This window comes from Ornithodoros turicata, chromosome 6 (assembly GCF_037126465.1).
Source record: "Ornithodoros turicata isolate Travis chromosome 6, ASM3712646v1, whole genome shotgun sequence".
In the NCBI taxonomy this organism is placed as follows: Eukaryota; Metazoa; Arthropoda; class Arachnida; order Ixodida; family Argasidae; genus Ornithodoros; species Ornithodoros turicata.
In genome coordinates this window covers 16,522,776-16,549,857 of record NC_088206.1, presented here as the reverse complement: position 1 = coordinate 16,549,857, position 27,082 = coordinate 16,522,776, and the positions used below count along the sequence as shown (strand labels likewise).

The 27,082-nt window shown below is 43.6% G+C and overlaps 2 protein-coding genes across 2 annotated transcripts; one reads left to right on the top strand and one right to left on the bottom strand.

The window, feature by feature from the left end:
* The first annotated feature begins 43 nt into the window (after window positions 1-43).
* LOC135399276 (EARP-interacting protein homolog) lies at window positions 44-6,030 on the top strand. The gene is made up of 10 exons (XM_064631114.1): window positions 44-84; window positions 286-367; window positions 437-520; window positions 613-748; window positions 1,220-1,379; window positions 1,445-1,541; window positions 2,457-2,593; window positions 2,650-2,817; window positions 3,705-3,863; window positions 3,948-6,030. Exons 2-10 carry the CDS (start codon window positions 326-328, stop codon window positions 4,114-4,116), a joined length of 1,152 nt encoding a protein of 383 aa, XP_064487184.1. The 5' UTR covers window positions 44-84; window positions 286-325; the 3' UTR covers window positions 4,117-6,030.
* Window positions 4,960-27,040, bottom strand: LOC135399275 (nucleolar protein 6-like). Its single transcript, XM_064631113.1, has 22 exons — window positions 26,964-27,040; window positions 26,493-26,795; window positions 26,290-26,406; window positions 26,039-26,218; window positions 25,679-25,847; window positions 25,469-25,597; window positions 23,757-23,923; window positions 21,656-21,776; window positions 17,848-18,008; window positions 17,650-17,765; window positions 16,160-16,334; window positions 15,830-16,095; window positions 14,674-14,902; window positions 13,796-13,919; window positions 13,570-13,724; window positions 13,307-13,470; window positions 12,486-12,638; window positions 10,413-10,510; window positions 10,124-10,338; window positions 6,814-6,993; window positions 6,637-6,738; window positions 4,960-5,195 (listed from the first exon to the last, which is right to left on the bottom strand). Exons 1-22 carry the CDS (start codon window positions 26,982-26,984, stop codon window positions 5,055-5,057), a joined length of 3,486 nt encoding a protein of 1,161 aa, XP_064487183.1. The 5' UTR covers window positions 26,985-27,040; the 3' UTR covers window positions 4,960-5,054.
* Between the last annotated feature and the right edge of the window lie 42 nt (window positions 27,041-27,082).

Sequence of the window (27,082 nt, the reverse complement as noted above, 5' to 3'; positions counted from 1 at the left end):
AACTGGTGGTTTCGATCCACAGCTAATCTTAGCCATAGCCATATCCGCTATAAAGAGAGCGCCGTCTGCTACTGGAGAACTCGCGTAAGCGTTCTTCTGATCTGTTTTGCCCATACTGATATTTCAATTGTTTGAGCTTCCAAATACACACTTCCCCTCTTCATCTGACACACAATTTCAGTGTTTGGCAGACGGTAGAGCCTAGTACCGACAACATGTTTCACCGATTTTAATCGCTTGCATGTTCTTGTCACCGATACTTGCCAATCCTTTGGGCTTTTCTAGCGGATCTTCCAACTGCAGTAAAGATCAACAGCGAGAACCAATGGAAGACGAGGCGGCAGTTATATATGGAATAGAATTTCCGGTAAGGTAACTGATACACACCATCTGACAAGAGTATATTCACAGTGTTTCACTTGTCACCTTCCCACAGGCGCGTACATTGGCAGCATTGTCAGCAGAAACCGACACAGTATGCTTCCTGGTGGGAACCCAGTCACTGAAATTTGATAATCAAGTATGTAACCATATGCCTCAGAGCACCCTTTATTCTAACTAAGCTGCACTGCCCCATCATCTGTTCTAATAATATAGCCTGCATTCGGGTAGATACATTTTTTAGCCTACGATGAAGAGACGAACTCGCTGAGCAAAAGCGTTTTTCTTCACGGCGCTGGTGAAGTCTGGCACTTGAGCTGTTCCCCAACTGACAAGACACTGTTTGCTTCTTGCTACAATGAAGTCAGTGAGTAATTCTGCACAATAAGCTTACCGTCTAGTTTTCATGAAACGTTTTGGGCGCTTCTTGAGTTGGAGATATCCACGGGGCTTTAGCAATACAATTCACTATACCTACCTTAAATTCAATTCATTATATTTCATTAACATTTTTTTTTTAATTCTGCTTTAGCACCGCAAAGCAACTGTGTCTATGAGTGGGGTACAGACGTGGAGAGATGGAGAGAGTGGGGACAGGAGGAAGGAGTGGGGGACGGGGTGGATTAGTATGTGTCCTGGGCCAACTTCATGGGAAACTGCAGATATTTGTCTGGAAAGTTTGCCTGAAAGCCTCAGACAGCACAGCCAGTGTTTGGATTCGAAGTGCAAGTATTAATTAACAATCAAGAATATGTACCAATGCATTGTCAGCGTGGACAGCACCCAATGCTAAGTACGCTGTACGAGTTTGTTAATTTAATTGTAACATGTAATGCAGCGCAAGATGGAAAATGTGAAATGCGTGGAGCCATCTGGAAGCTTCCAGACACGCTTCCTACAGACCACGTCACACCGCCAGACGATTCCTCAACCTCCCTTCCTAACCTGGAAAAGCTAACAAAACTGGACACTAAGAAGTATGGCAAAGAAGTGTGCCGGTATGATAATTTTTTTGTAAGGCCCTTTCGATGTGTGTTTCAACAGGCACATGTCTAATTTCTAGAATAATTTGGGAACCTTCCAAAGGTGATAGGATTGCCTCATTGGTGGATAACAACCTCCTCCTTTGGGACCTTGCAAAGAGTGACGAGACAGCAACCGTAAGTGTGCAGATTTTTTGTAAAATGTTCCACTCGAGTCATCTCCTCAATTTGTATAATTTTGGTCTCCCCAAGAAGTGACGAAATATTGTGTTTGCTTTGATACTAGTTAAACAAGGCACAGAAAACTGTTTTCTAATGCTCTGTAAATATTCTGATTTTCCAAATACTGAAACAAATAATTGTATATTCAATTCAAATTGGATATAGAGTTCTATATTAACATTTTGAGTCAAAGCAATGTTTCTTCGAATACCAAACCAGACATACGGTCATGCAGTGTACTCATCCGTACCTCAGTTAACTGGAAAACTCGTTATCCGCATATCGGTTATCCGGAAATAACGCGTGATCGGGAACGAACTTGCTAATATTGCTCTTTTATCTGGAATTCTTTCTTGTTCTTTTTTTTTCCGTATCCGGACACGAAGTGTTGGAAAGAATGTTCCAAAACCAGTGCCATTCTGATTCACTTGTATGGAAACATGTCCACAGCCTCCAACCTAAGCATTTGCTGGTGTTTGCGTTTTGCCCAAGGAATCTCCCTTGTTGTATAAGCCTTCTCTTGAACTCTCATGTAACTCTCTAGAACTGCAAAACATGCCAAACTTCTACTGCACACAAAAAGTTGATACGCCAGCATCAGCTATCCAAGCCTGGCCAAAAGAAGCGCCAGCCGTTGATGTCAATAATTCCACAATCTACGACTTACTGCGGGAACAAGAGAAGTGCTGAAACAAGAAACTGCATGCACCCCAACACTTGATTTGCTTATCAGTAAATTTGCTCTTCAGTGCACCTTTAACGAGGAATAACCGAACAGCTCTTTTGACATATCATATCCTGACATTGTGTGGTCTCTTCAGTATACGGATGATGCAGTGCTACGTCGTCTGATACCTTTACGTTGCACAGCTCACAGGTTGCATTACAGTTGAGCTTAAAGGCAACCCAAAGCTGACTTGCGCTGCCTGGAACCCCCATCAGAGCTGCTCCGTCATCGCCACTGCAGTAGACACTGCGGTCAAGGCGTTTGACCTGCGCAGCATGCAGTAAGTCCTTGTTTTACAGCTGGGGGCCGTAATTGGTAGTTGGTTTTCTTTCAAAGGCAGGTGTGGCAGATTGAAGGTGCCCACGGTCAACTCGTCAGAGAAATGGACTTCAACCCAAACCGACAATACTTCCTCGCAACATGCGGCGATGACTGTTTGGCCAAGTTCTGGGATGTACGGAACCCTTCTTCTCCTGTGCTTGTCCTGGATGACCATTCGCACTGGTACGAACAGCTTAGTATTCATTCTGTAGAGCCAGCAGCCACAGGCTATGCGATCACTCACAGATGCAACCTTGTGTTTTAGGGTTAACACTGGTAAAGTTTGTATTTACCACCCTATTTGCATCATCCCTTAGGGTAAAAGCCAAAAACGAGCTTGCTAAAGTGCAAATTCAGCCACCAGTCACCGATATATGTTTGCCCTATTTATTTTCCATCCGGTATATGCCCATATAGCCTGATTTTACGGCTCCTGAAGTAAAACCTGACTTTACCTCCCCCCACACACACACACACCACACACACACAATTTTCAAAAACATAGTACCCAATAACACAGATCTATTCACAGATAACATGTCAGGTTTAAAAGGACTTCTTCCTTGGAGTACAATCTTTTTTTCCATTCTTACATTCTCTGCTGCAATGATGTTTGGTAAATCTGGGGGCAAAAATTGGATTTCACTTCAGGAGCTGTAAAATAAGGTAAAACCAGGTGACATTGGGTGAAGAAATTATTTTTCGGTGGAAAAAAAAAATTGCTTCTTGCATTTTAGATAAATATGGGATGCAGAGTGACTGTGCAGTCCAGTGCCTGTAATGGTGGCTCAATTTGTGGTTTGGCAATTCAAGGGCACAATTGTATTGTCATTTAGACAATACAATACAAAATTTACAATTTAGTACAATTTTTAAAATTTTTTAAAAATTTTAGTATTATTTTTACAATTATAATACAAAATTTAGACAATTTTGTCTCATATAGAGAACCCCTATTGCAAGCCCAAAACTATTTTTTATCATTATCATCATCAGTTGCGTAGTGGTACACTAAACGGACACATGACCACAATGGAAAACTGGAGCTACTGCACTTATTTTTCTACTAGGGTTTGGAGTGTCCGCTACAACCATTTTCACGACCAGCTTGTGCTGACGTCGAGCAGCGATTCTCGTGTCATGCTGTCACGCGTCGCATCAATCTCGTCTGAGCCTTTTGGCCATCTGGTAGACGACGAAGAAAAACCGGAGGAGCAGAATGTTGCACAGTGAGTAGACAATGGTGACCAGCATAATGGTTGCCAATGCAGAGTCTCAGAGCTCCAATACAGCAACCCTCTCAATTTTCAAAGGGTCTGCGAGAAAGACGGCGTCATCGCAACGTACGAGGAGCACGAGGACAGCGTCTACGCTGTTCAGTGGTCGGCAGCTGATCCCTGGATGTTCGCCTCCCTTAGTTATGACGGACGTCTTGTGCTGAACCGGGTACCGCGTGCCGAGAAATATCGTGTCCTTCTGTGACATGCAGAATTCCTGCCTTGCATTAGGCTGACCTTGAAGCGTGAAAGTGTTATACCTCTGCAATATGGGCAGCCTTCAATAGTCACTGAAACCAATGGCAGTTGAAAAAGTGTGTGGCACCACCAAGGATGTAACATATCATCCTGTAAGGGAGCATTAGATCCAATACTTCCTGACATTTGACACATTAAACACTTGGTGGTGCCGCAGGCATGGTTCATTATTCAGTTTTCAATGGTTATTGAAACCAATGGCCGTTGAAGATGCACATAGCGCCACCAAACAGGTTACGTGTCAACTTCTCAGAGCGCATTGGATCAAACGTTCCCTGGCAGGTTGACGTGTTACATGTTTGGTGGTGCGTGCGCATCTTTCATCATTCACTCTTCAAAGGTTATTGAAACCAATTGCCGTTGAAATGCGCACAATGCACGTAGTGCCACCAAGCACGTCACGTGTCAGCTTGTCAAAGACCATTGGATCCAGCGCTCCCTGGCAGGTTGACATGTTACATGCTTGGTGGCACTACGTGCATCTTTCAATATTCAGTCTTCGATGGTAATTGAAACCAACGGCCGTTGAAAATGCGTGTGGCGCCACCAAGCATGTAACACGTCAACCTGCCAGGGAACGTTTGATCCAATGCGCTCTTGTGAAGTCGAATTAACAGTGCGCATTGCTGATGCAATGACCATGAATGCTGCCTAACAGGTTGACACGTTTCACGCATGGTGGCGCAACCTGCATGTTCAATAGCAGTTGGTTGAAATGACTATTGAAGACTGCTCGTGTGGCGAGGGTATTAAACTGGTGATTAAAAAAGACAAAGCCAAGATGACCATAAAAATGGTGCAAATGATGTCGATTTGTTACTTTTCCCCAGCATGGCGAATGCACTTCCCTTTCCTCAATATGTACAGGTGCACACTGTTGCCTTCCTATATTTTCCACTTGCTCGTCCTGGCTTCGACTGATGCGACAAGTCCTTGCCCTATCACACCAAAATCTTCCAAAATGGCTTCTACATTTGGGATCAGTTTGCCCTCTCCATTCAGCATACGTCCCGGCACTGCAGATATCTGCGAAGAAAGGAAACAAACCTTGAAGGTTTCTTAACATTTTTGTGTAGTGATGGGACAAATCCAGAACTTTCCGAATCCAAGGAAGGTTCTGTGAATCCGCAAATCTTACGAATCTTACTGTGTGCAAAGTATTTAGTGACCTCACAAAACATGATCTGGCTCCATTCACAATGGCTATAGCATCGTTAAGGCTGCATTTTCTGAAAAATTCTGTCGAATAAGGAGCTGAGAGCTGCTGGGCTTTATCATTGCACACACTGAAGCAAGTATTTTTACAACTGACATATGTGAGCACATTATTTGATATTAGAAGTTTTGCTAGTACATTCAACCCTCGATTTATGAACACCCTCGGTTCCCGGAAAAATCGTTCATAAATCGAGGGATTTATAGATAGAAAATTCTGTTACGTCAGTACTATCAGCTGACGAAACAGTATTTCTGAGTTGGGATTGTGTTTATAATTCAATATATTGTGTAATGTTGCTTTTGACCAGGCCTTCTGCTATACACTTGGTCGTCCCTAATGCGTCCCCAGAAAACCCGTTTGTTGTTCGAATTTCGAGGGGTTAAAAACGAAGGGTGCAATATCTGGAAAAAGATTTGTCCGTTCCGGCATCATTCATAAGACCACGGAATAATCCACTGGAACATTTCTGTTGACCTCGGAACCATCCGTTCATAAATTGAGGGCAAAAACGATGGGCAACTCCTAGTTGGTCCTAGAAATTCCATTCATTATTCAGATATCGAGGTTCATAAAAGGAGGGGAAAATGCATGTAAAATGTTCGGTTCCTCGTGCTCCTGTTCATAAATCGAGGGTTGACTGTATATCTGTGTTGAATTTGTTTCCATGTTCACACGTCACTGCTGTAAAGAGATTAGAGCCTGAAGTTTTGGGGAAATATTTTTTTTTCTAAATTCAGAGGGTAAAAATCGGTTAAATAAACATGTGCACTAAATTCATGCGAATTTGGGTGAAAAAACCTCTAGTATGCTAAATTCAGGGAGAAATTGAGCTCAGTTACTCAAACTAACTGTAGTGGTTTGGTACAAATGGTGATGTAGCTGCATTTGCTGCCAAACAAGTAAGTTAGTGCATTCCTACAGGCGTCCCAGTGAGGGCAATTTGCCGGGTAAAAATTGGGTTTCACCCTATAGAGGCAACCTTCACTTCGGGGTGCAAATTCGGGGAAGAATCGGGTAAAACCCTAAAACTTCAGGCTCTAATCATAATGAAGCAAGCCTGAAACATTAAAGTGTGGACTTGTGCTGCATGATTCTTGCAACAGCTTTTAATTTTTTTTTCGGACACATTTTTAAGCGGAGTGCTCCGTGCACCACAATGATTTCAATCTAAAACATCATGTAGTCGTGGGAATATTTTTGTTCAAGCTTACATCTTTCACACTGTAGTGACCACAATGCGATTCTTACCTTGAATGGTTGAGGTTCAAAGGCCTTAGGCTTCCAGAGCACCCCCACGCACTTTCCGCCGTAGTGGTCGTAGAAGAATAAGGCGAGGTCACCGTAAGCGTCCTGCAGAGTTCGACATTAGTTTAACCATTTAAATGTGTCGAGATGCCGACGTCAGGTGTCACTTGCGCCACCTACCCTGAGAGCTTGAACGTAACATGATACCACGTCCACGCCTACCACTGGGAAGAGCAGTTTGAGCACTGGCTTTACGGATACGCCTTCACTGTAGTCGACGCCCTGGTAGACGTTCGGTATTCTAGCTTCATCTAGGTGAATCAAAACGTCGTAGGGGTCTAGTGGTGCGCGGAAGATTTGCTGAAATGAAGGGAGGAAACTATTCATAGGGTTCAGAGACCAACGGTAGTCAGGATTGTCGCTAAAAGCCTCATTGCAACAACAAAAACAACTTTATTTTGAGTTGATGAATGGGGAGTTTCATCACCAGGGTCGATACTCTACCCCATTGCTGGTGGTGATGTGGGGAATTAAATAATGAGCTCTTGCACAATAAGGATCGAAATCCTATGGTGTCCTCATTGCACTGCTGTGGGTCCTGCACTATTATTTCAACATGGCATAAACAGTTTAATTATTACTGTTATTCAATTATAGTAGGTATATTTTAACATACAGCTGTTAGGTACGAATGTTGAACATTTCGCATACAGCATTTTTGTCTTTCATATCAGACTCTGAGGGGAAAATAGGACATCATTGTTGGTTTTTCAGACATTCCGCTCTTTTTGAATACATTTGTATGTACCCATTTCCACACCAAAATTTGTTATAGCCACCGATGATTTGTGCAGCGTTTGCAACGACATAACAAAGACAAACAGAGTTGGAGAAATTCATGCACGCTTGCAGATACCCATAACATTAAAAAAGTGGAGACAAGCTCAGGAACGAACATTGCAGACTGAAAAGTAGAGCTGTGCGAATAGCAAAATTTCCATCGCAAATAGTTTACAAATATTTCACTTACACTCCGAATCGAATCAGAAAATTTTTTTGCAGAGGGCAAATCGAATTTGAATAATCAGAAAAGGCCCAATTAGAATAATTTCGAATACCTCGTGGTGAAATATTTTGTGGTGTTGTGCTCATTAGATGATGTTCTGCTCCAAACATGTGAGCCTTTTCACCCAGCGTAACATATCGCGAGAGAAGGGTTCCTCTGTGTTGTGTATGGTAGACTGCATTAGTTGGGGGGATGAACTGCATTGAGACTTAGTCAACAACAACTTTATTTTAAGATGATGAATGGGGAGTTCCACCGCCAGGGGTGATACTCTACCCCATTGCTGGTGGTGATGTGGGGAATTAATTTAGTCAACATGTTCCATGCAGCCTGCTTTGTGTGCATCTCCTCATTTCTATGTTTGCATCGTGAATTTCCTGTACTGTTTTTCGAAGCTGCACATATTCCCATCTGTTACTGAACATTTACTGGAACTTGCAACGCCCAGAGTAAAGTGTTGACCATGAGCTCACAAAATTTGTAGACTTTAATGACGGAATATCGTAAACAGTGTAAAGCGGGCTTCACCTAACGCTCGAGACTAATGAGGTGAAGCCGATTTGCAGAATGGAAATGCACACCCGAAAGAGCGATGGCGGTAACGTGAAGTGGGCTTCACCTAACTCTCGGATGTAATGAGGCGAAGCCCACTTGCAGAACGGCGATAAGGATACTTTGCTTCAGCACTATTCGAAAAATATTCGAAAACTTCGAACACTGAAATATGTTGCAAATAGCATTCGAATAGCATCAGATATTCGGTTCATATGTACAGTTGCCGTCCGATTTTTCGGACTCGGCGGGGATCGCGCAAAAGTCCGAAAAAAGCGAATTTCGCTTCAAAATAAACTTTACCAAGCCCTAGTAGGCTGGAAAAATTTGTCGATGCTTTCCTAACGCGCTTTCAGCTCTGCCTGATAACATTAGCTTCTATTTCCCGAAGCGCCGTCATCAAGTCGGCTTCACCTAACGCATGCGTGCTTTAGGTGAAGCTCGCTTTACAACGCTGTCGCGCGGCTCGCGGGCGGACAGCACGTGCTGGGCCGTTGGCCAAAAACGAAGACGCAAAAGCGCTACGACAGACCTCTTCTACTCAGAGGAATGGAATGTCAACAATCATCACTGCCTATTTTTTTGCCTGTATATTTTAGTTGGTTGATTTCTTTTGATACGAATTTCATGATGATACCAATATTTTCCGTCACCCCAAGAGAGAAATTCGCGGGTTGGGCAAACAGAGTCCGAAATATCGAGCGACGGAGCTGCACGGCGTCCGAAATTTTGGACGTTCTTATACATCACCTCTATGGGACACGCGGCCGTTCCGCGAACGAGTCCGAATAATCGAGCATGTCCGAAAAATCGGTCGGCGACTGTATTCGAAATTTCGAATATTCGCACAGCTCTACTGAAAAGCCTTTATTGCTTTTTTGTGTATTGCTTTGCATCCAGTTACCACACCACTAAAATTGCCAAGTGTTGCACAATATGCGGGTGACAAGTAAAAGGAAAAACTCCAACCAAAGAAATTTGCACAGAGACTTCAGAGTGACCTCCTGTGCCAACGCCACCTAGATACAGAAGGCCTGCTCAACTCCTCCTCTCCCTCCTTCGCTACATGGTGACAAAGTCAGAATTCATCTGCTACCACGATTCGCCGCCCCGCGAATTCAATAACTCTCAAATGATTGCGGCTAACTTTGCAAATTTGAACCTGTGGACTAAAAGCGCAAGGCGCTTTCCAGATAATTATTCTTGAGGAAAATATGGGACCGTGTCGCGCTCTATTTTGTTTTCCCCATTTAGTATGCGCGGACGTTCACTACTCGCAGACGACAGTGGCTGCCTATGCGGCTGACAGTGGATCTTCTCCATGGCTACGACCGCTGAAAGCACGTTCGTGGTTGGCTATGGCAACGCCACCTAGATACAGAAAGCCTGCTCATTGCCTCCTCTCCCTCCTTCGCTACGTGGACGTTAAGAGTCAGAATTCGCCTGCTACTTCGATTCACTGTTCTGCGAATTCAAGAACTCGCAAACGACTGCGGCTCACCTGGAACCTGCAGACCTAAATATTTAGACAAAAAGCGCAAGACGCATGCCAGAAAATCAGTTTTGATAAAGACTGAGACCGTTTTGCGCTTTATTTCCAAGTTTTCCCATTTAGTACGTGGGGACGTTCAGTCACAACTCGCAGGTGACGGTGGTTCTTCTTCATGGCCACGACCGCTGAAAGCACGTTCGTGATTGGCTACGGCCGTCGAAAACACAGTCCCGATTGGCTGACTCTTAGTTGTTACGTCACGTCGACGAGCGCGCAGGCTTTCTGTATCTAGGTAGTGTTAGCCTTGGGCTGTCTATTAAGACTTTTAAAACTATTAAGACAAATATCTTGCACAAGTCTGACAAAAGCATAACTAATACCTTCACATCAATGTCTACCGGGCAGGAAATCTGTTGTTCCAAAACTTGCAGTGACGCCTTAGCAAGGGCCACGAGTCGACACAGAATCTGTCCCGTGGGCGCTTGGCGCGTCCACGGTGAAAGGTGGTTGCCGTCAAATGGCGTGGTAATGAACATGGCAGGCAGTGTGCTCCTGGAGTTGATAAAGGTAGACTGCACCTCTGCACACTTTTCCTCTGAAATTTAACAGGGTGTTTCCGTGAATCGGCACACAATGGGACAGAGGGAACCGCGGTCAATCTGAACTTACTCGTGAGTTTGTCAGCAAAGTCAACTATCAAGGGCTGCGTGCTCCAATCATGGTTCACAAGAAGGGCCAAGAACCGTTGAAATGCCACACGTGGTGAGCTTATAGAAATAATTTGAACAAAAATTATTGTTGAGTACTATTTATTACAGTAAACCACTCAATAAACTATAATCAATTTCAGTTCGGAGCACATGTTATGTTTAGGGCCTGACTTTTTAGGGTTAAACCCGTATCCGCCCGATATTTACCCCCCGAACGAAATCTGAAAAATTCGGGTTTAACCCGAATCTACCCGAAAACATCCGGGTCGCGTGGCACACTCATAAGCGTGCATTAAGATAATGTTTGATAACATTGCTAAACATTAGTTCCATGTTAAGACAAATTTTTATTAAACAAAAAGATCACCCGAATACACCCGAATTCCTGACGACAGAACATGCTGTAACGGGATTTAACCCGAATACACCCGAATTTTCAAATGAAAAATATCACCCGATATTTACCCCCCGAATTTGGCCAAAAATAAAACCCGAAAAAGTCAGGCCCTAGTTATGTTATGTACATGTACGGCAGTACATAAGTTAGCAAAAGATGTATCAGAAGCAACATGTACCACAAGACACAATATACTGCAGCACCGTTTATGCAGAGGTTGCTTTTTGTATGACCCCACGTTTTCACTTTTCACCGCGTTTCAAGATAAATCTCCAGGATGAGACCTCCTGGCTGCTCACTACGGTAATTCTACATCACACGGACCCAGTTATGTCACACCAGGAAACCAGACCACTCATGGCTGCTCTCTTTGGGGGCATTTTTGTCCACTTAATTGTACCAGTGATAAGGCACCACGCAGTAAAAACATTATTATACGTGGTGGCTCCCAACAGACTGATTGGTGAATGGTGCATGGTTTCAACCTAAATGTCACTTCCTTTCTCCATTAAATATCATGCCTCTAATATTAGGTTTTCAATTAAAGCAAAATGAAGTTTGTATAATATATCTAGGGTTCTTCGTTTCCAGGTTTTATGATTTTTCAAATTCGGGAGGGAAATATCGGGTGCTATTTACACACGATAATTCGGGGAGAAGTCGGGTGCTATACGATCGCTGTTTGATATGTCATCGGGGAATTTTCGGGTGAAACGAAAGGCATACGAAACAAGCCACTGGTGTGACACTGGGACGAGAAACAAGAATCTTCATATTACCGCTCAGAACTGTGGCAGTGAATGGCCGCGCTATTCAAACACTTGCCCGAGCACCATAAAAGCTCGTCTTTTGACTCCTGCAGGAGGGGATTATAAAAGGAGGACAAATAGCTCGTCATAAATAGCTCTCCTTTCTGATATTATGATTCACTTTTCCGACGGTTTATCTAGAACGATAAGTTGAAGGACCGCAAGGATTTCAGGTAGATATATTGGGTTTTAACAGAATTCTTGAAAACTTGTTCCGGGGGGAACTATCGTGAAAAATCGGGTTTAACCCGAAAACGAAAATGAACCCCTAAACGAACGAAGAACCCTAAATATATCCCATAATGTGCAGTGCAGATGTACAGTACACCCTTAGAACTTCACCGCAAAGCACGCTCTTAGTAAACCCCCTTCCTGAATGACATCGTCCCGCCCCTGATTGGATAAAAACAGGAGGGGTACGCCTTTTTGTGACACTTGTGCAGTTGCGTTAATTGTCACAAAAAGGCATATGCCCCACATTTTCCACAAACCAGGAGTGATAACGGTATCACTCTGTGCAATGGTCGGTGTTCACCGTGCTATGTGGTGAATTTCTGTTTTAATAGTGCAAGATACATATATTGTGCTGCTCACTTGTGCCTCAAAATTGTGCTTCAAAAATAATAGATGCCTGCGCCGTTTCACGGCATGCATTACTGAATACAAATTCCAAAATGCACACTCCAAATTTACCGAAACAAAAAAGTCTGAAAGCACTGAGCCTGCTTACATGCAACAGTATACTGTACTGCAGGTGAGCTCGGCTCAGTTTTTCGTGATTTCTATAACTGCGAGAGCCTGCAGTGCTGAAAACTAAGGTACTCACTTAGGAACAGCATATGGAGCGGGCGTGAGGTACACTGATGCAACGAGGATTTCTACACATTCGTCCGGAACGTGGCCATAAAGGAACTGGGCTGAAACCCAACGTTTCGCCAGACGGCATGCTGCGCCAAATGTTCCGTGTTGCTGTTGCAGGCTATGGGGTATGAACAAGGTGTCTCATGTAAGAGGACTGCTGGGAGAATATTTAGGGTGTTCCAACCACACACGATTTTAAGATTTTAAAATCTTGTGTGGCATTTCCAACCACACAAGATTTTAAAAAAGATGGAGCGCTCTACGTGAATGAAACCAACTGAATAGTGTTTAATGGTCCCGCATCCTATCTACCAGTTTTTTTTCATTCTGCGTAATTAATTAATTAGATAATGTTAATTAGCTGACTTTAAAATATTGATTTACGGGCCGAAGTTTCAACTGGAAAGTCGTGGAGGGCCTTGAGAGCTAATTTTATTATCTAATTAATCTAATAATGTTAATATATCTCTATAATAACAGATACTAATTAATATTCTTTAATTAATTAATCAATTGAGCACAATGGAAAATACTAGAAACTAAGGGACACGACTGCCAGCACCATACAGATTGTTTCGTTAGCATGGGGCACGCTGTCACTTTTTTTTTAATATCTTGATGCACGTTAGTTGCAACATCATGTACTACGTTTTTCGTTATAGTTTTCCACAGGTAAGGACAACCAGAAATCAGTCAATATGGTAGCATCGAAAGGCATTACTGTCCTGCTCTTCCATGCTCCCTACTTCTGACAAAGCATAACATCAGATTCATACAAAACATTACCCATGGAGAGAGCTTGTGAGGCCGGGTAGCCTCTCCGTAAGGTATTCCAAATGCAGACTAGCCTCTGTGTCCTTCATCTTGACCATACCATCAGGTGTCACTTGCACTTTGGCCAACGTTATTTCCTTGTGACATGCAATGCGCACCCGGAAGACAAACCCTTCCTGATTTGTACAAACAAAGAAACGAGAAGGACACATGTCAACCACAGTAGCTACTAAGGGGCTGCTGCACAGCTGGGGATTTAATAAAAAAGGTCCCACCTTGAGGATGTCGATATACCCTGGACGAACGAGTGTTGGAAGGGAACACTGTTGCTTCAACTCTTTTGCCAATGCAATGTGAAAGGCTGCCTTTACACGTTGCAGAGCATCCAAGTCATCAGGCCACTTCCCGCTGGCTTCCATGTGCACGATAACTGTAAAAGTGTAGAGATAATTTAACCATGCAGGCAGAACTTACGGTTAATCCAGAAGTGACCCTGCGTACCTTCTACTGGTATGACCAAGTGGTGGAAATGCGCCTTAGTTGCTACGGGTAATAAATATTTGTCATCGACTGTATATGCCATGCCAAAGTCCGTGCTCAGGACACCCTTGAAAGGTGGGAAGACCTGCATACAGGAAGAAAGGCGTGAATCTGAAAATGTGGCTGAACAATGGACGATGCGCTGGTTCAATTAAAGCCCGGGTTCAACTGAAAGTGCTTGGTTCTTGGCTGCTAAGACTAACGTATTGTAGTGCATCAAGTACAGACAGCCAACACTACAGGTGCCAGGGGCAAGATGACCATGGAGACCACCTATAGTCGTATCACATGTAAGAAAATACTGGGCACAGTCAATCTCTTCATAAGAATGTCGTTCACATCCGTCGCTTTAGCATGATGCAAGATCTGCAATTTTTTACTGAAGCTCTCGATCAATTTGTGTGGAAATGTGATGAAATATAATGTCGTAACATCCCAGGGCACTATTCACATAACCTTCTGCAAAGCTTGGCACGTCACTAAACGTTATGCCAAGATGGGCGTTGTTATTCAATTAACCTTTGACATTCTTGCATTAGTACATGATGGTGTTGCTTTTACACGTCCAGCAGTATTACTTTCAATACATCTTGAGTGATGAAGCTTGTCAGTTAACGAAGCTCTTAGCAGGTAAGTGCATTGTTCTGGCATGCACAGTGATGCCCTGGTACACCAGCAATGAGCTGGATAAGCCTTCTACCAGTCACATAACTGAAAATGTTTTAAAGCGTTAAGCAACATAATTTTATAGGTTCAGCCTATGCTCTGTTTAGTTATGTACATCAATATTATTTGCTTGCTGTATGCCAAACAGTGGATGCATGCAGACAAAACCATACCTCAGTAGAACGCAGAACTGCAGATATGCCTTGAACTGAAGAGACTTCGAGGGGCAGATCACTCAGCTTCCGTAGCTGCTTCGAAAACTCATCGTATGTCTTTATGACAATGAGATTAGTCTCTTCTCCGGTTCCGTACGGTGCTCTCTGGGGCCAGGTTACTTTACTCAACCTCAAGACGGGATCAAGGAAGTCTCCCACACATGTCACACCTTCCACATGAACATACCTGCGTGCAAAGGTTACGCTTGGTTTCGCTCTGCAATGACTGGACTAGACTTCAATCAATCTGACTTCACTGTGTCGGGTCTTTCACTTAATTCTACTGCATTCAAAAGCACCGTGCGTGCAAAAGCAAAATGTGTGCAAAAGCAAAATTCAACCAGACTGAATGTGCAAATATGTATATAGGCTGGCTGCATAAGTTCACGCAAGTGCTCGTCCAGAAACAAAAAGAGCTGACACTACATCTGAAAAGCAGCAAAATAGCCATTTGCATGTTGGCTATGACTCCACAGATTCGGGCATGTGCCTGCCCCATGAGCCAGGGAGAGAGGCTAGCGCAGAGCTATTCTCTCTCTTTCAGCCTGCACCACAGTCTATGGCCACATATTTCTAGTCCTCAAGAAGCTTGGCAGCATCATTTTAAAAATCTCACGTGCCTCACTTGGTGCAGAGCCATTCAAATGCATGGAGTAAGATTTGAAATAATTTTGTGTACGTTGATACATGGCAAGCGTGTGTGCAACAAATAAATAACATATAATAAAACTGCGGGCAAATAACTGGAATCAGTGTAGAAAGTTTCTGGTAACTCCGTTTCACATTTTTGCATGGCAGTCTAGATGAGTAGTGATTGTGGTGCCCACTCTGCACATCAGCAGCCTAAGAAGCAAGCTCTCAGTTGTGCATATCGAGCACAAGTAGTAGATCAAGGTTACTGAGAATTGCTATGGAAAATAAAAATGACGTGGAGCTAGCACACAGTTGCCTTGCCATTTATTCAAATATTAGTAACTCAAGTATTATTTGAACAGCTCAACTTGAGCTTGTGACCATGTAAGGGTCAGATACACTATGCAAGTAGGTTATCAGTGTGCACATCTCCCCATTTTCCCTCTTTCTTTTTCAGTTAATAAAAGAAGGGAAGACTCACTGTCGTAGTAAGTACCGTACGATGCTCAGCACAATCTCGCGTTGCTCACAGGCCAACTTCGCGTTCCAGACGACAGCCTCCAAGATGCTGCCGTCTTGAAACCTTCGCAGCTCTGACCGGTCACCCCAGAAGTTTCGAAATTCTAGGGCTTCTGGAGCATCCGCGGGAGGTCCTTTGTCCACCAAGTTATAGCACTCTGGGGAGTTGAGAATTATGCCAAAGTCCACCCAAGCCTCTGGTTCCGGAGGTGTCACATTCAGTCCCCACTGCGGGAAATAATGGCATGCTTGATTCTAGTGATCCACCGTTGTCGAAGGTACCGTAAAATACCTCAGGTGATGCCGTAAGCCGCGCAGAGAGCAGAGATATTCTTCTGTTGAGGCCCCTACGTAAAATAGAACAGACGGCGTGCGCTGCGACGTACGATTCATTCCCATCAGCGTCTGCCAGTTGATCCCGAAGGGTTAGGCTATCCAAGGCACTTTCAATGTCGCTTTTGTCCAGCCTGAAACAAATCGTAAGAATATATACTTTCGGCTCCCCAGACTACCGTAAGAGTGGTTAGGCTAGCAGTCTTAATAACTTGGAAATTCGCCAGGTGGGACATTGAAGGGGGATACATATATCACGAGGCTTTATCTCTTGTGATGCACGTAGCATGTTCCACGCAATGAAAGTCTATAACCATGTATAGTACCAATAGTCCATACCATAGTCCATACCAATAGACCATACCAGTAGTCTATAACCAATAACCATGTATAATTAGAGCCAAAAGTTTTCGGGAAAAGTTTTTCTCTAAATTCAGGTAGTAAAAATCGAGGAAACAAATATGTGCTCCAAATTCGTGCGAATTTGGGTGGGAAACCTTCCAGCATTCTAAACTCTGAGAAAAAACTCAGGCTCAGTTACTCAAACTAACCGTACTAGTTTGGTACAAATGTATTTGATTACAAATCCAGCAAGAGACGCGGACAGGTAGGTTAAACAATGACGACAGAAGACCTGCAGTGGCCTCTACCTAAACCTCTACTAGTTGCGAGTACTGCAGGTCTTCTGTCGTCATTGTTTAACCTACCTGTCCGCGTCTCTTGCTGCATTTGTAATCAAATATGTTCTACAACCAACTACCCCGCTACAACCCACTTGTTGGTACAAATGGTGATGTAACTGCACTTGCTGCAAAACAAGTTAGTGTACATTCCTACAGACATCTGAATGAGGTCAATTTTTGCCTCGTAAAAATCGTGTTTCACCCTAAAGAGGGAACCTTCAATTTGGGGTGCAGATTCGGGGGTTGGAATCGGGCTAAACCCTAAAACTTCAGGTTCTATGTATAATCAAACTTCCTTTGTGAACTTGATGTTGAGGATCAAGCATACATGATGGAGTTGAAAACAAGGATGAGACAGTGAAATGATTTTCCAATGACCATAGAACAGGTTTCCAGCGGTGTAAATAATGCCAAAGTGTGCGAATCATGTACTGAAATAGTGCTATAATAAATTACACTCCTAGGTCAGTTTCACCAAGTGATTCATCGCAAATTATAATTTCTCTATACCTACTTTTCCGTCATCATTCACATAATTTTGCGAGACCTAGTAAAATTCTCTTTAAAAAATTGCGATGACAAAATTTACAATAGTCAGGCCCTCGCAAAAACAAGTGCTTTTACGGTATAGTGGAAGGGCTGTTCTTCAGGTAGCAAAGCTAAATACTACTCTATGACAATGACAATGCAATATAATGTTTTACTTTCAGCACAAACAGAAAATTCAGATATACATGACCAATTTGATGCTTTCTAGAATGCTTACCGAATGAACAAATCGAATGTTCTGTAGAAGGGTACACGTGTCATAAACAGTGCCTGGAAGCTATCCGCAGAGCACGAGTCGAGGAACGTTATGGCCAAATGCGCTTCGTGTTTAACCTGCAAGAAATTGCACTCGCGGTTTACACGATTTCAGTCTTGTAACATAATCACTGCATCGTGGCACAGCTGAGCCGCTTACCCTCAGGTAAGACTCGACTGAGGTATGTGCACACAAGTTCAGGAAGCCCGACGGATCAACGAAAACCAAAGGGTAATGTTCTGAAAACTCTTCAATTGTTGGCTGGTTCTGCTGACTCTCGGAGCAGAGTGAAATTGGCTCCTCCATCCAGTCTGATTGGGCTACAGGAAGAAGAATTTTGTTCAAGCCAACAGCGCCTACACTAAACAAGGCATGATCTACTCAAATGCAACATAGCTTTTAGGGTATTGCTCCAATAGCAAGCACACTACTACAGAACAATATCGATGATAATGATGATGATATGAATTCTTTTCCAGTCCCGGCTTGAATGCCTATTCTTCCCATGTATTAGAGTTCGGATGATACGAACACGTTATTTTGCCTTTACGGATGATAAGAACGAACTGAGGATGCGATAGATGTCCCCCCCCACCCCGTGACGTGAGAGGGCGCGAGTCAGGCTGCTCCTTCTTTCGAATAAGGAGGGAAATCCTCACCACCAGGAACTCCCTTACATCATGTTGTGCAATGTAGGCAATGACTCTTCCTTTGGTAGTGGTGGAGGAGATAAGATCAAAGGGATTACACGGCCAGGAACCGTATCTCTACTTTGTCATTTTTACCCCCCTCGCAACAATTAACCGCGAAGCTGTGTGACATCGCACTAGCTTAGGAAAACAGCGACCAGAACACGTGTAGGGAACATATCATGACAACTTCTGGCAACATTGCGCGTCACCATTCCACAAGTCGACTTTACCTAACGCCTGCGTGCTTTAGGAGAAGCTCGCTTTAGAACACTGTCGCGCGACTCGCGGATGGAAAGCACGTGCTGGGTCCTTTGGACCACCTCGCGAATTTGGGTAGCATTGGCTAAAAACAGAGACAGAAAAGCACTACGACCGACCTCTTTCACTGACAGTAATGGAAAATGAACAGTCACTGTCTATTTTCTTGCCTCAATTTTTATTTTGGGTTAATTCTTTTGATACGAATTTCGGATGATACGAATTTTTTCCGCTACCCCATGAGATTCGTATCATCGAGAATCTACTGTAGCAGCCATAGTCACAGAGATGAGCCGCCGTTGCCGCAAAGGCAGCCAGACATAGCCTAAGGGCCTCCGAAATTCTCTGCAGTAATTGACCTCGTTGCGACAGGTCGGCACTTTTCTGGAAATTCACTGGTAGGCCCTAGTCACAACCCATCACACCAATATCAAAATCAATTGACACCATAATCCATCATTTGACATCAATACCACAACCCTCAACTTCAAATCCCATCATTCAACTTCAGCATCACATCACATCACACTATGGGCCATCATTCAACATCAACCTCAACGTCACATGGTATCGTAGCCTATCAGTCAATATCACATAATTCTCCATAATGTGATGGAAAATGATGTCTGTGATGACCATCACAAATTTGTCGACATGCACCAGTGACACTGGAGGTGTCACAGAGGTCTTGTCTAGTTTAGAAGGTGTTGACATGATATGTATGAGAATGCAGATAACCAAAGGTGTGGGCACAGGAGGCTGTAAAAAAACCACTAGATCACTGCTTTCAATGATGATAACTGTAAACAAAGTCGAGTGTACACATCTTCAGGGCACACTGGGTGCTTCGTGTTACCCTGCCTAAAAGAAGAGCCACCGCTATTCAAGTCATGTGCAACTGAAATGTGACAAACGTGCATGCGCATGTGCAAAAAATAAAGAATGTTCTTCCTCGACACCTTCCACAAAGTGTATTTGTGTCTTTTTGTGGGCAGGTCTCACTTTTTTTCCTGCCGAGTTTTATGGAATCTCTTGCGTAGAAAAACAAAAACAAAAAACCTTGAGAAATGTATGCCTGGGGGCTGTCGAAGATTTGTGATACCCCATGGGAAAAGAAAGAAAAAGTAACCCACACATGCGCACCTCAGCACCCAACGACAAAGTGGTAGCTAACTCTAACATGACAATGTATAAACGGTACAAAAATCCAACACTGAAGTTTTCAACCTATTTAATGACACAAGCTTTCATGTAGCAGACTACATTTCTTCAGGTGTGAAAAACACAGGGCACATAATGTACATTATATAGTCACAGGATACCACGTGAACACAGAATGAAAAAAATGAAAAGAGGAGGAGGAGGAGAGGAACCTGCCTTGTGAGTGACCCTGCCTTTATGTCGGGGATTTACACTGGGAAGGTCAAGTGGAGACAAGACACCAAAGGTAGCCGACGGGGTGGCGGTCCTACTTAATGCTTAACGGCGACAGGATGTCCGTCTGAGCTCGTGGAAAATGGGTTTTGAAAGTATGTTTGGCTTTGGGAATAGGGAAGTTAAAACTCGATTAACTGATGAAGGGAACCGAGGCTAATATTGAGACCGTGGGGACTTAGGGACTTAAATTTGTATATGAGGAATGATTCGCGATTTTTGCGCTTGATGTCTGTGTTGAAACCAGACTCTAGTAGCACAATTTTTAGGATCATTATCAATGTTGTGATCCGGAAGGTTAAAGTGAATTGATACTGGAGATTGCCGGTTATTTAGGATATCCAATTTGTGACAGTAGAATCTCTCTCGCGTAGTGTTCGAAGTTTCCCCAATGTATTGCACATGATACTTGTTGCAAAATATTAGATAACAAAGATTAGGGGTATGACAGTGAAGAGATTGACGTATTTTAAGTTCAAAGTTAGATCTGGAGCTACGTGCGGTTATGCAGGGGAACATGAATTTACATGTCTGGCAACGCGTATCGCCACAAGGGTGACAACCAGGTTCGTTTTGTGTTAATCTGGATGCTGTAAGAATATTACGTAAGTTATTAGATCTACGGGAGGCGACCACAGGGGGAGAAGGAAAAACTTCTTTTAAATTAACTTGTCGTCCGCATGCAGAATGTTAAGGTGACGCTTAAAGATGGATTTGGCATTAGTGAGTGATTTGTGAAAAGTGGTGGCAAAGATCAAGTTATTGTTGTCATTTTTTGGCTTAGGGATGAGTTGGGTATCTCTATTAACCGAGGAAGACCTAGTAATAGATTCCTGAATAAGACCGGATGGATAACTTCTTTTTTGAAAGTCCGAGTTCATCTCCCGAGCATGCTTGACAAAATTATTATTATTATCTGAGCAAATTCGTTTTAGCCGGAGGAATTGTCCATATGGTATGCTCTTCTTTTTGTGTTGGGGTGGGAGCTTTTCGAAATGGTGATTGTCGCTTATCCGTAGGTTTCTTGTAAAGGTCGGTGCCAAACCTGCCATCTTTAAGGGACACTTTAACGTCAAGGAAGTTGATAGAAGTCTGGGAGTAGTTGCAAGAAAATTTGATTTTGTCATGGATAGAATTGAAATGTTCGGAAAATGCTTGGAGAGACCGCCACCCCGTCGGCCACCCTTGGTGTCTTGTTTCCACTTGACCTTCCCTGTGTAAATGCCCCGAACCCCCGACATAAAGGCAAGGTCACTCACTAGGCAGGTTCCTCTCCTCCTCCTCCTCCTCCTTTTTTCATTTTCTTCATTCTGTGTTCACGTGGTATCCTGTGACTATATAATGTACACCATGTGCCCTGTGTTTTTCACACCTGAAGAAATGTAGTCGGCTACATGAAAGCTTGTGTCATTAAATAAGTTGAAAACTTCAGTGTCGGATTTTTGTACAGTTTGTGCCTTCCGTGGACGTCGACGAGACCCTTCATCTTTCTTGTGCTGATGACAATGTATAGTACGACGCACTTATTGTGGAAAGACAGGCTAGTTGTTGGATAGAGGCTTCTGCTGGACAGTGCAACTTACATAAACTGAGAAGAACGTAGCGCATGGCTTGATACGAACTCATCATTGTGCTGATCTTGCGATTCTTAAGCAAGTAGGCAACGTATGCCATGATTAGGAAGCCAGAAAATGTGCCATATCCCTGCAAAAGATATGGAACTACATCAGTACAATGCTAGAGTTGAGCTTTACGTATTGGCGTTTCAACTAATGACTGAGCATTTTCATACATCAACCGAGCGAGAAAAAATTTGTTAGTCTGCCAGCACCACGAGTAGTTTCTTTCGTGCCTGTGCTTAACATTATTTAAACCTAGCTGGCTGTGTTTCAGAGTGATACCAAAGCTGGGCTGGAACTGCTGGAACTATTCTCTTTCTCCTCTGTAGCATTAGTGTGTGCCACTGAAGGCACGAGGGGTCATTTCTGGTGCAGTGCAAAAAAGGAATGAGAACGTGAGCGCAAATTTCCCTAGCCTTTGCATTTTGTTTAAGTCTTGCTGGATCAGCATAGTCGTCTACAGTCTAGGGGGTAAAATTTGCTGTGTCCAGAGGAACATTCCTTGAACACGATTAGATACCACAACGCAATAGCCTCCCTATCTATTAAAGAAAGGAACGCGAGGGTAATGTTAATCTGCAAATTTTTAAATAGTGAATTAGTGAGGTATAACTACCGCTAGAGCTCCACCTGACTCATTTAGAAATAAAAGCGCTAAATAAATATATATATACAGTCGACCGGCGTTTATCCGGACTTCGTTTATCCGGACAAAAAGGTTTGGGGACGGATTTCTCCCCATGTATTTCGCCCTTGTTTATCCGGACTTCAGCTTCCGGACTCGGACGAGACTTCCAGGGAACGGAAGTGACTAATACCCAACAATCGGCTTCAGTTATCCGGTCATTGTCCAGGAAGGACACTTGGCCCACACTTAGTCAAGCGAGGTCGAGGACTCTGGTCGTGGCCTCCTTTTTACTGACACAAAGAGGGTGTTGCTAGGAAAAATTTTCTCCCTTTCAGACTTTGCACGTTACACAAAAGTAATCCACGGAGCAGCCTGGTCATTTCAGACTGAGAAGATCCGCAACGAGGATCCCCGCGCTGCAATCACAGATGACGACTTCGTCAGTGTCATTGCTTCCGATAGTGTTCAAGAAGAATCTGATTACGAAAGTGGGGATGCACCAGCTGTGACGGTAGAAAATTGCACGGGCGGCACTGAGAACAGCGCTAGTATTTTCCGAGCAACTAAACAATATTTCGCAAGTTAAAGCCATTAGCAAAGGTTTGCAAGAACTGGATGCGTGTATTAGAATGAAACAGATGAGAATGGATAGTTTTCTGTGTAATGGTGAATAAAGATGTCCTTTTAGGATCACTCTTGCTTTTCGTGTTTCACTTATCCGGTTCCCCCACTATCTGGACATTTTCACAGGAAATGAGGCCGTCTGGATAAACGCGGGTTACTGTATTATATAATATGTATATCAGGAAAAAATTTGCCAGAGCTCTTTGGCTGCACGTATAGTATACGTTTGTAAGTGCCAATACATCGCCATGCCAGCACTGGACAGCTGTTTCGGCTTTATATACTTAGAAACATATATACATATATATATATTTATATATAAAAAGGGAAGGGTAAGGGGACACAGCGACAGATTTGAGGTGTTAATAGAATACAAAGAAAGGTTTATTTTACATAATTAAAACATTATTTAGGAAATGGGGAAGAGTCGACCTTTCAGAGGGAAGCTCCTCCTTCCATATATATATATATATATATATATATATATATATATATATATTTTGTTTTTTTTTGTTACTTTTTGTTACTTCCCCTACTTTCGTCTTCTGTCTCCCATTTATTTCAACTATAATTACGTAGCCGTCCGATCCAACTCCAACTTTTCAAGATATATATATATACATATACATATAAGCACTAATAAATATACAACGCTCGGAGCGAGGAATACACATTCCCAAAATTAACACAAAAGTGCACAGGGAATGCGCAGCACTGGAAAAATGAATATACAAACATGCTGCTCTGCTTGCACAGGTGCAGAGAGTGCAGCGAAACAGTGTGTGTATGCTGATAACTGTTGGAAATGCTAACCTGATCAAGATCTCTCTTATGAAGCCATTGTTTCAAAAGAACAATAACGTCTTGCACTGCTTGATGCGACCCTAGTTTCTCAACGAAATAATCATTCAGGGCAACCATCCGTAAGTCCGAGAGCACACTCGCGTTGTAGCATGGGGATGGCAGTTCTTCTGTCAGGCCTGAAAGGAAGAAATATCTAATCAAAACCAATTAGCAAGAGATACAGTAGGATGTTTTGCATATCGACATATGCAGCTGACCCAAGCTAAAACGAGCATGGAAGGCACTTCGAGCGCATATTTTTTTATATATATGGACGTACTACCTCAGGGACCTGTCACGCGAAATATTCCTTTTGGGAAGTGCAAATATCTTGAGGGAATCACATTACAAGAACGCGTGCAGCAGTTGCGATCTCCCCCCGGCTACTCCCCGCGTCTGGTGACGTCGGTTAAGTTGAGCACTTATTATTGGCTGCTGAGCGTCGTCTGCTAAGCGACACGGCCGGTCGACGGCTCTGGACGGACTGCACCAAATACAACTGCAAAAAATGTAAGGAAGAAAAAAAGAAGGCGCGCCTCACTATCAGGCAGAGGACACGACGTCCCACACTGGCAGGTGATGGAGGCAGCTTTTGTGACGAGCAAGACTGAAACCTCCATTGTGTACCAGGATTGCATTCTTCGATCGTCTCTTTCGTGCGGATACGTATCCCACAGCTTATAATCCTAATCTCATAAATAATTGTAATATACTAATATTACCTTTTGATCCCATCTCTACTCCTTTAAATTAAAGTTACAGAAAATGCCCAGAAAAAAAAATCACGAGGGATGCGACCTCGGATACCCCATCCGGCCTCCTTTCTCACTGAAAATTCACCCGCTGCAGACACGGAGCAGCAGTATTTCCGTTCGATGGACTTGGACGGCATGGAATGACGTCAGCACCACTCGGGCTCGCTGAAGAAGTTGAGGGCTTCCAGAAACTACAGGGTGTGCACATTCCATCTCACACACACACCACAGGTCAGCTAGGATAATCGTTCTTACACAACAGCGCATGTTATTTGTTGCACAATAGGCTGCAGCCAAAAAAGAACTTACGGAGGGGGCCTTCACTGCTTTATTGCGGGAGCCGTCCTGTCTCCAATGAATCGGGAAAGCGAACAATGTTACTCGGAATGTTGGTTGGCAGCGAGTGTGTTATTTGGTTAAGCTTTGTCTTCAGGGGGCATTAAAGTGGAAAGATTTTTCCTCGCAGAATGAAACATGCTGTTACCTTGACACCAACACAAAAGGAACAGCACGTATACGTGGTTCGTGATTTATGAGCAAAAGAAACCACAGCGTATGCTTCCTCTCCCGCTCTCTTTCTCAAAAAGCCCGACAATGAGAAGGGGCCTCAGATTGGTCTCCTCAAACGGTCTCTCGCGATGACTGGACAAATCGTTTGCCGAGACCAATGGGAGTGCGCTCTGCATTGTCGGCCTTATTGAGAAGGAGAGGGAAAGCGTGACCTGTAGATACTTTCGCTGATAAATCACAAACGACGCAACGGATTAATCTCGTTCCCTTTGCGTCGACGTCAAGGTAACGACAACTTTCATTCCGAGAAGAAACGTTTATTCGTTAAGAAGCAATGTTTGCAAGGTAGTGTCCCTTTAATGTGGACATGCTCCTGGTAAAGAACGAAATCCCTTCCGGTCAACAGTTGGGCCTCACCGTCGTTGTCCGAACCAAAAAACCAGGATGCACGAACGTTGCTCCGACGCGGGATGAAACGGCTCAGCTTGAACACATTTGAGGAAGGGTAGGGCAAAAGGCACACCTTGAAATGTTTGCCTGCTTTGCCTGAAAGAAAATGGATGCTGTAGGTATCTGCAAAGCACAAGTGGTTCCTTCACAGTGAGGTGCGCGTGTCGTCATTCGTACCTGCTGGCTTCAAGAGCAGCACCGGCATAGTCGTAGTGCCATGGTGAAATTGAAAAGCCATCTCTTCCACAAATTCAGACTTTTTCAAATGCGCCGCAATTGTGGCCAGATACAATGCCCTTTTTCTGTGGTACCTTTGGTTAAGAAAATCTGTCTTTTCGAAGCAGTCCTGAAAAAAGGAAATGTGCATGTGCAACTTTAAGAGGTCCCCAATATTTCGTAGGAAATACTTCCATAAAATGTGCATTGTCTTCGTTTTCCACTAGGCCATCAAACTATTCAAATACCCATGTTTGTCAACAACCGGTGATGCTGCGATGTTCACCGATGAAGGCAACAGAGATGACAAAGTTTAATTACCGCAGGCATTTCGAGAGCAATGTCGACGAGGTAATCTGGCCCCCTAGTGGCATTCAATACGAAGCTTCCAACTGGTTTCACGGTAACGGGTGGCACGAAACGAAACCTGCATTTTGGATCTGCCGGAGTGCTTGCTTTTAGTGGAAGTTTCACCTTTTTCAGAAACTTTTCTGGCTTGACCTGAAAAATTTGTGAAGCCATATCACACCTACTGCACGAGACAGGTGACCTATGTATGTTCCGTTACACACCCGAGCTGATTTCCATGGTGGAAGGGATTGCAGTGCCTTTTTGAAGAACTCCAGCCACTCGTTGAGCTCAAGCACATGTTTTTCTTTCAGCTTAATTGTTTTGAGAAGATCCGAGAGCTGTCAAATACAGGACCGACTAAGATAAGCTTCGCGTGCCATGCGAACGTATACAAATGAAAATACCTATCGCTGTAACGTTTTACCTGAAGTCCAAACAAATTTGAGTGAAATAACGTTTCGACTTCTTTGAGGCTGTTTAGCTCTTCTGCAGTTGGAGGCTTATATAGCTCCCTTTTCGACAGTTTGAACTTTTTCTTCGGGTGAGATTCTCCCGGTTCCGCCTGTCGTTTTTCGGGCACGGTACTATCTTCTTTGCTGTCATCTTCCATGTCCCACACCACATCCCCTTCGTCTGCAGAATCTGCGCACTCTTCATCGCTGAACTCGTCTTCAAAGGCTGGAGCAACCTCGACCTTCTTCACTGCCTTTTTTACAGGTGCACATACCTGTAGTCAAAAACTCTAGTCAAAACAAGGATGCTTAGTGCTCTAGTTCCACGATCCAAACTACACAATCTACACATTTGCGTAAATCATCGTAGCTTACAATCTTAACTATAACATTCAAAGGATTCGGAAAGGACGCTGCAACGCGATAAACTGAAGGGCACCTACGGTTAATTTCTTTTTCGTCATAGTGAAGTTCGTTGCATGCTTGGCTTCTGCTAATCACACGTGCAAACGGACCGCAGGGCCAAACAGGAAGTAGCAGGTAGTAGCGGCAGCGCGAAAAG

What these genes read in the sequence shown, in the direction of transcription:
- LOC135399276 (XM_064631114.1), top strand. Translation starts at nt 326, where the DNA reads ATGGAAGACGAGGCGGCAGTTATATATGGAATAGAATTTCCG. An exon ending in TATGGCAAAGAAGTGTGCCG is followed by an intron (nt 1,380 to 1,444) that starts GTATGATAATTT and finishes TCTAATTTCTAG; the next exon opens with AATAATTTGGGAACCTTCCA. An exon ending in TTTGACCTGCGCAGCATGCA is followed by an intron (nt 2,594 to 2,649) that starts GTAAGTCCTTGT and finishes TTTCTTTCAAAG; the next exon opens with GCAGGTGTGGCAGATTGAAG.
- LOC135399275 (XM_064631113.1), bottom strand. Translation starts at nt 26,984, where the DNA reads ATGACGAAAAAGAAATTAACC. An exon ending in GGTATATCGACATCCTCAAG is followed by an intron (nt 13,471 to 13,569) that starts GTGGGACCTTTT and finishes TGTACAAATCAG; the next exon opens with GAAGGGTTTGTCTTCCGGGT. An exon ending in CGGTAGACATTGATGTGAAG is followed by an intron (nt 6,994 to 10,123) that starts GTATTAGTTATG and finishes CCTTCATTTCAG; the next exon opens with CAAATCTTCCGCGCACCACT.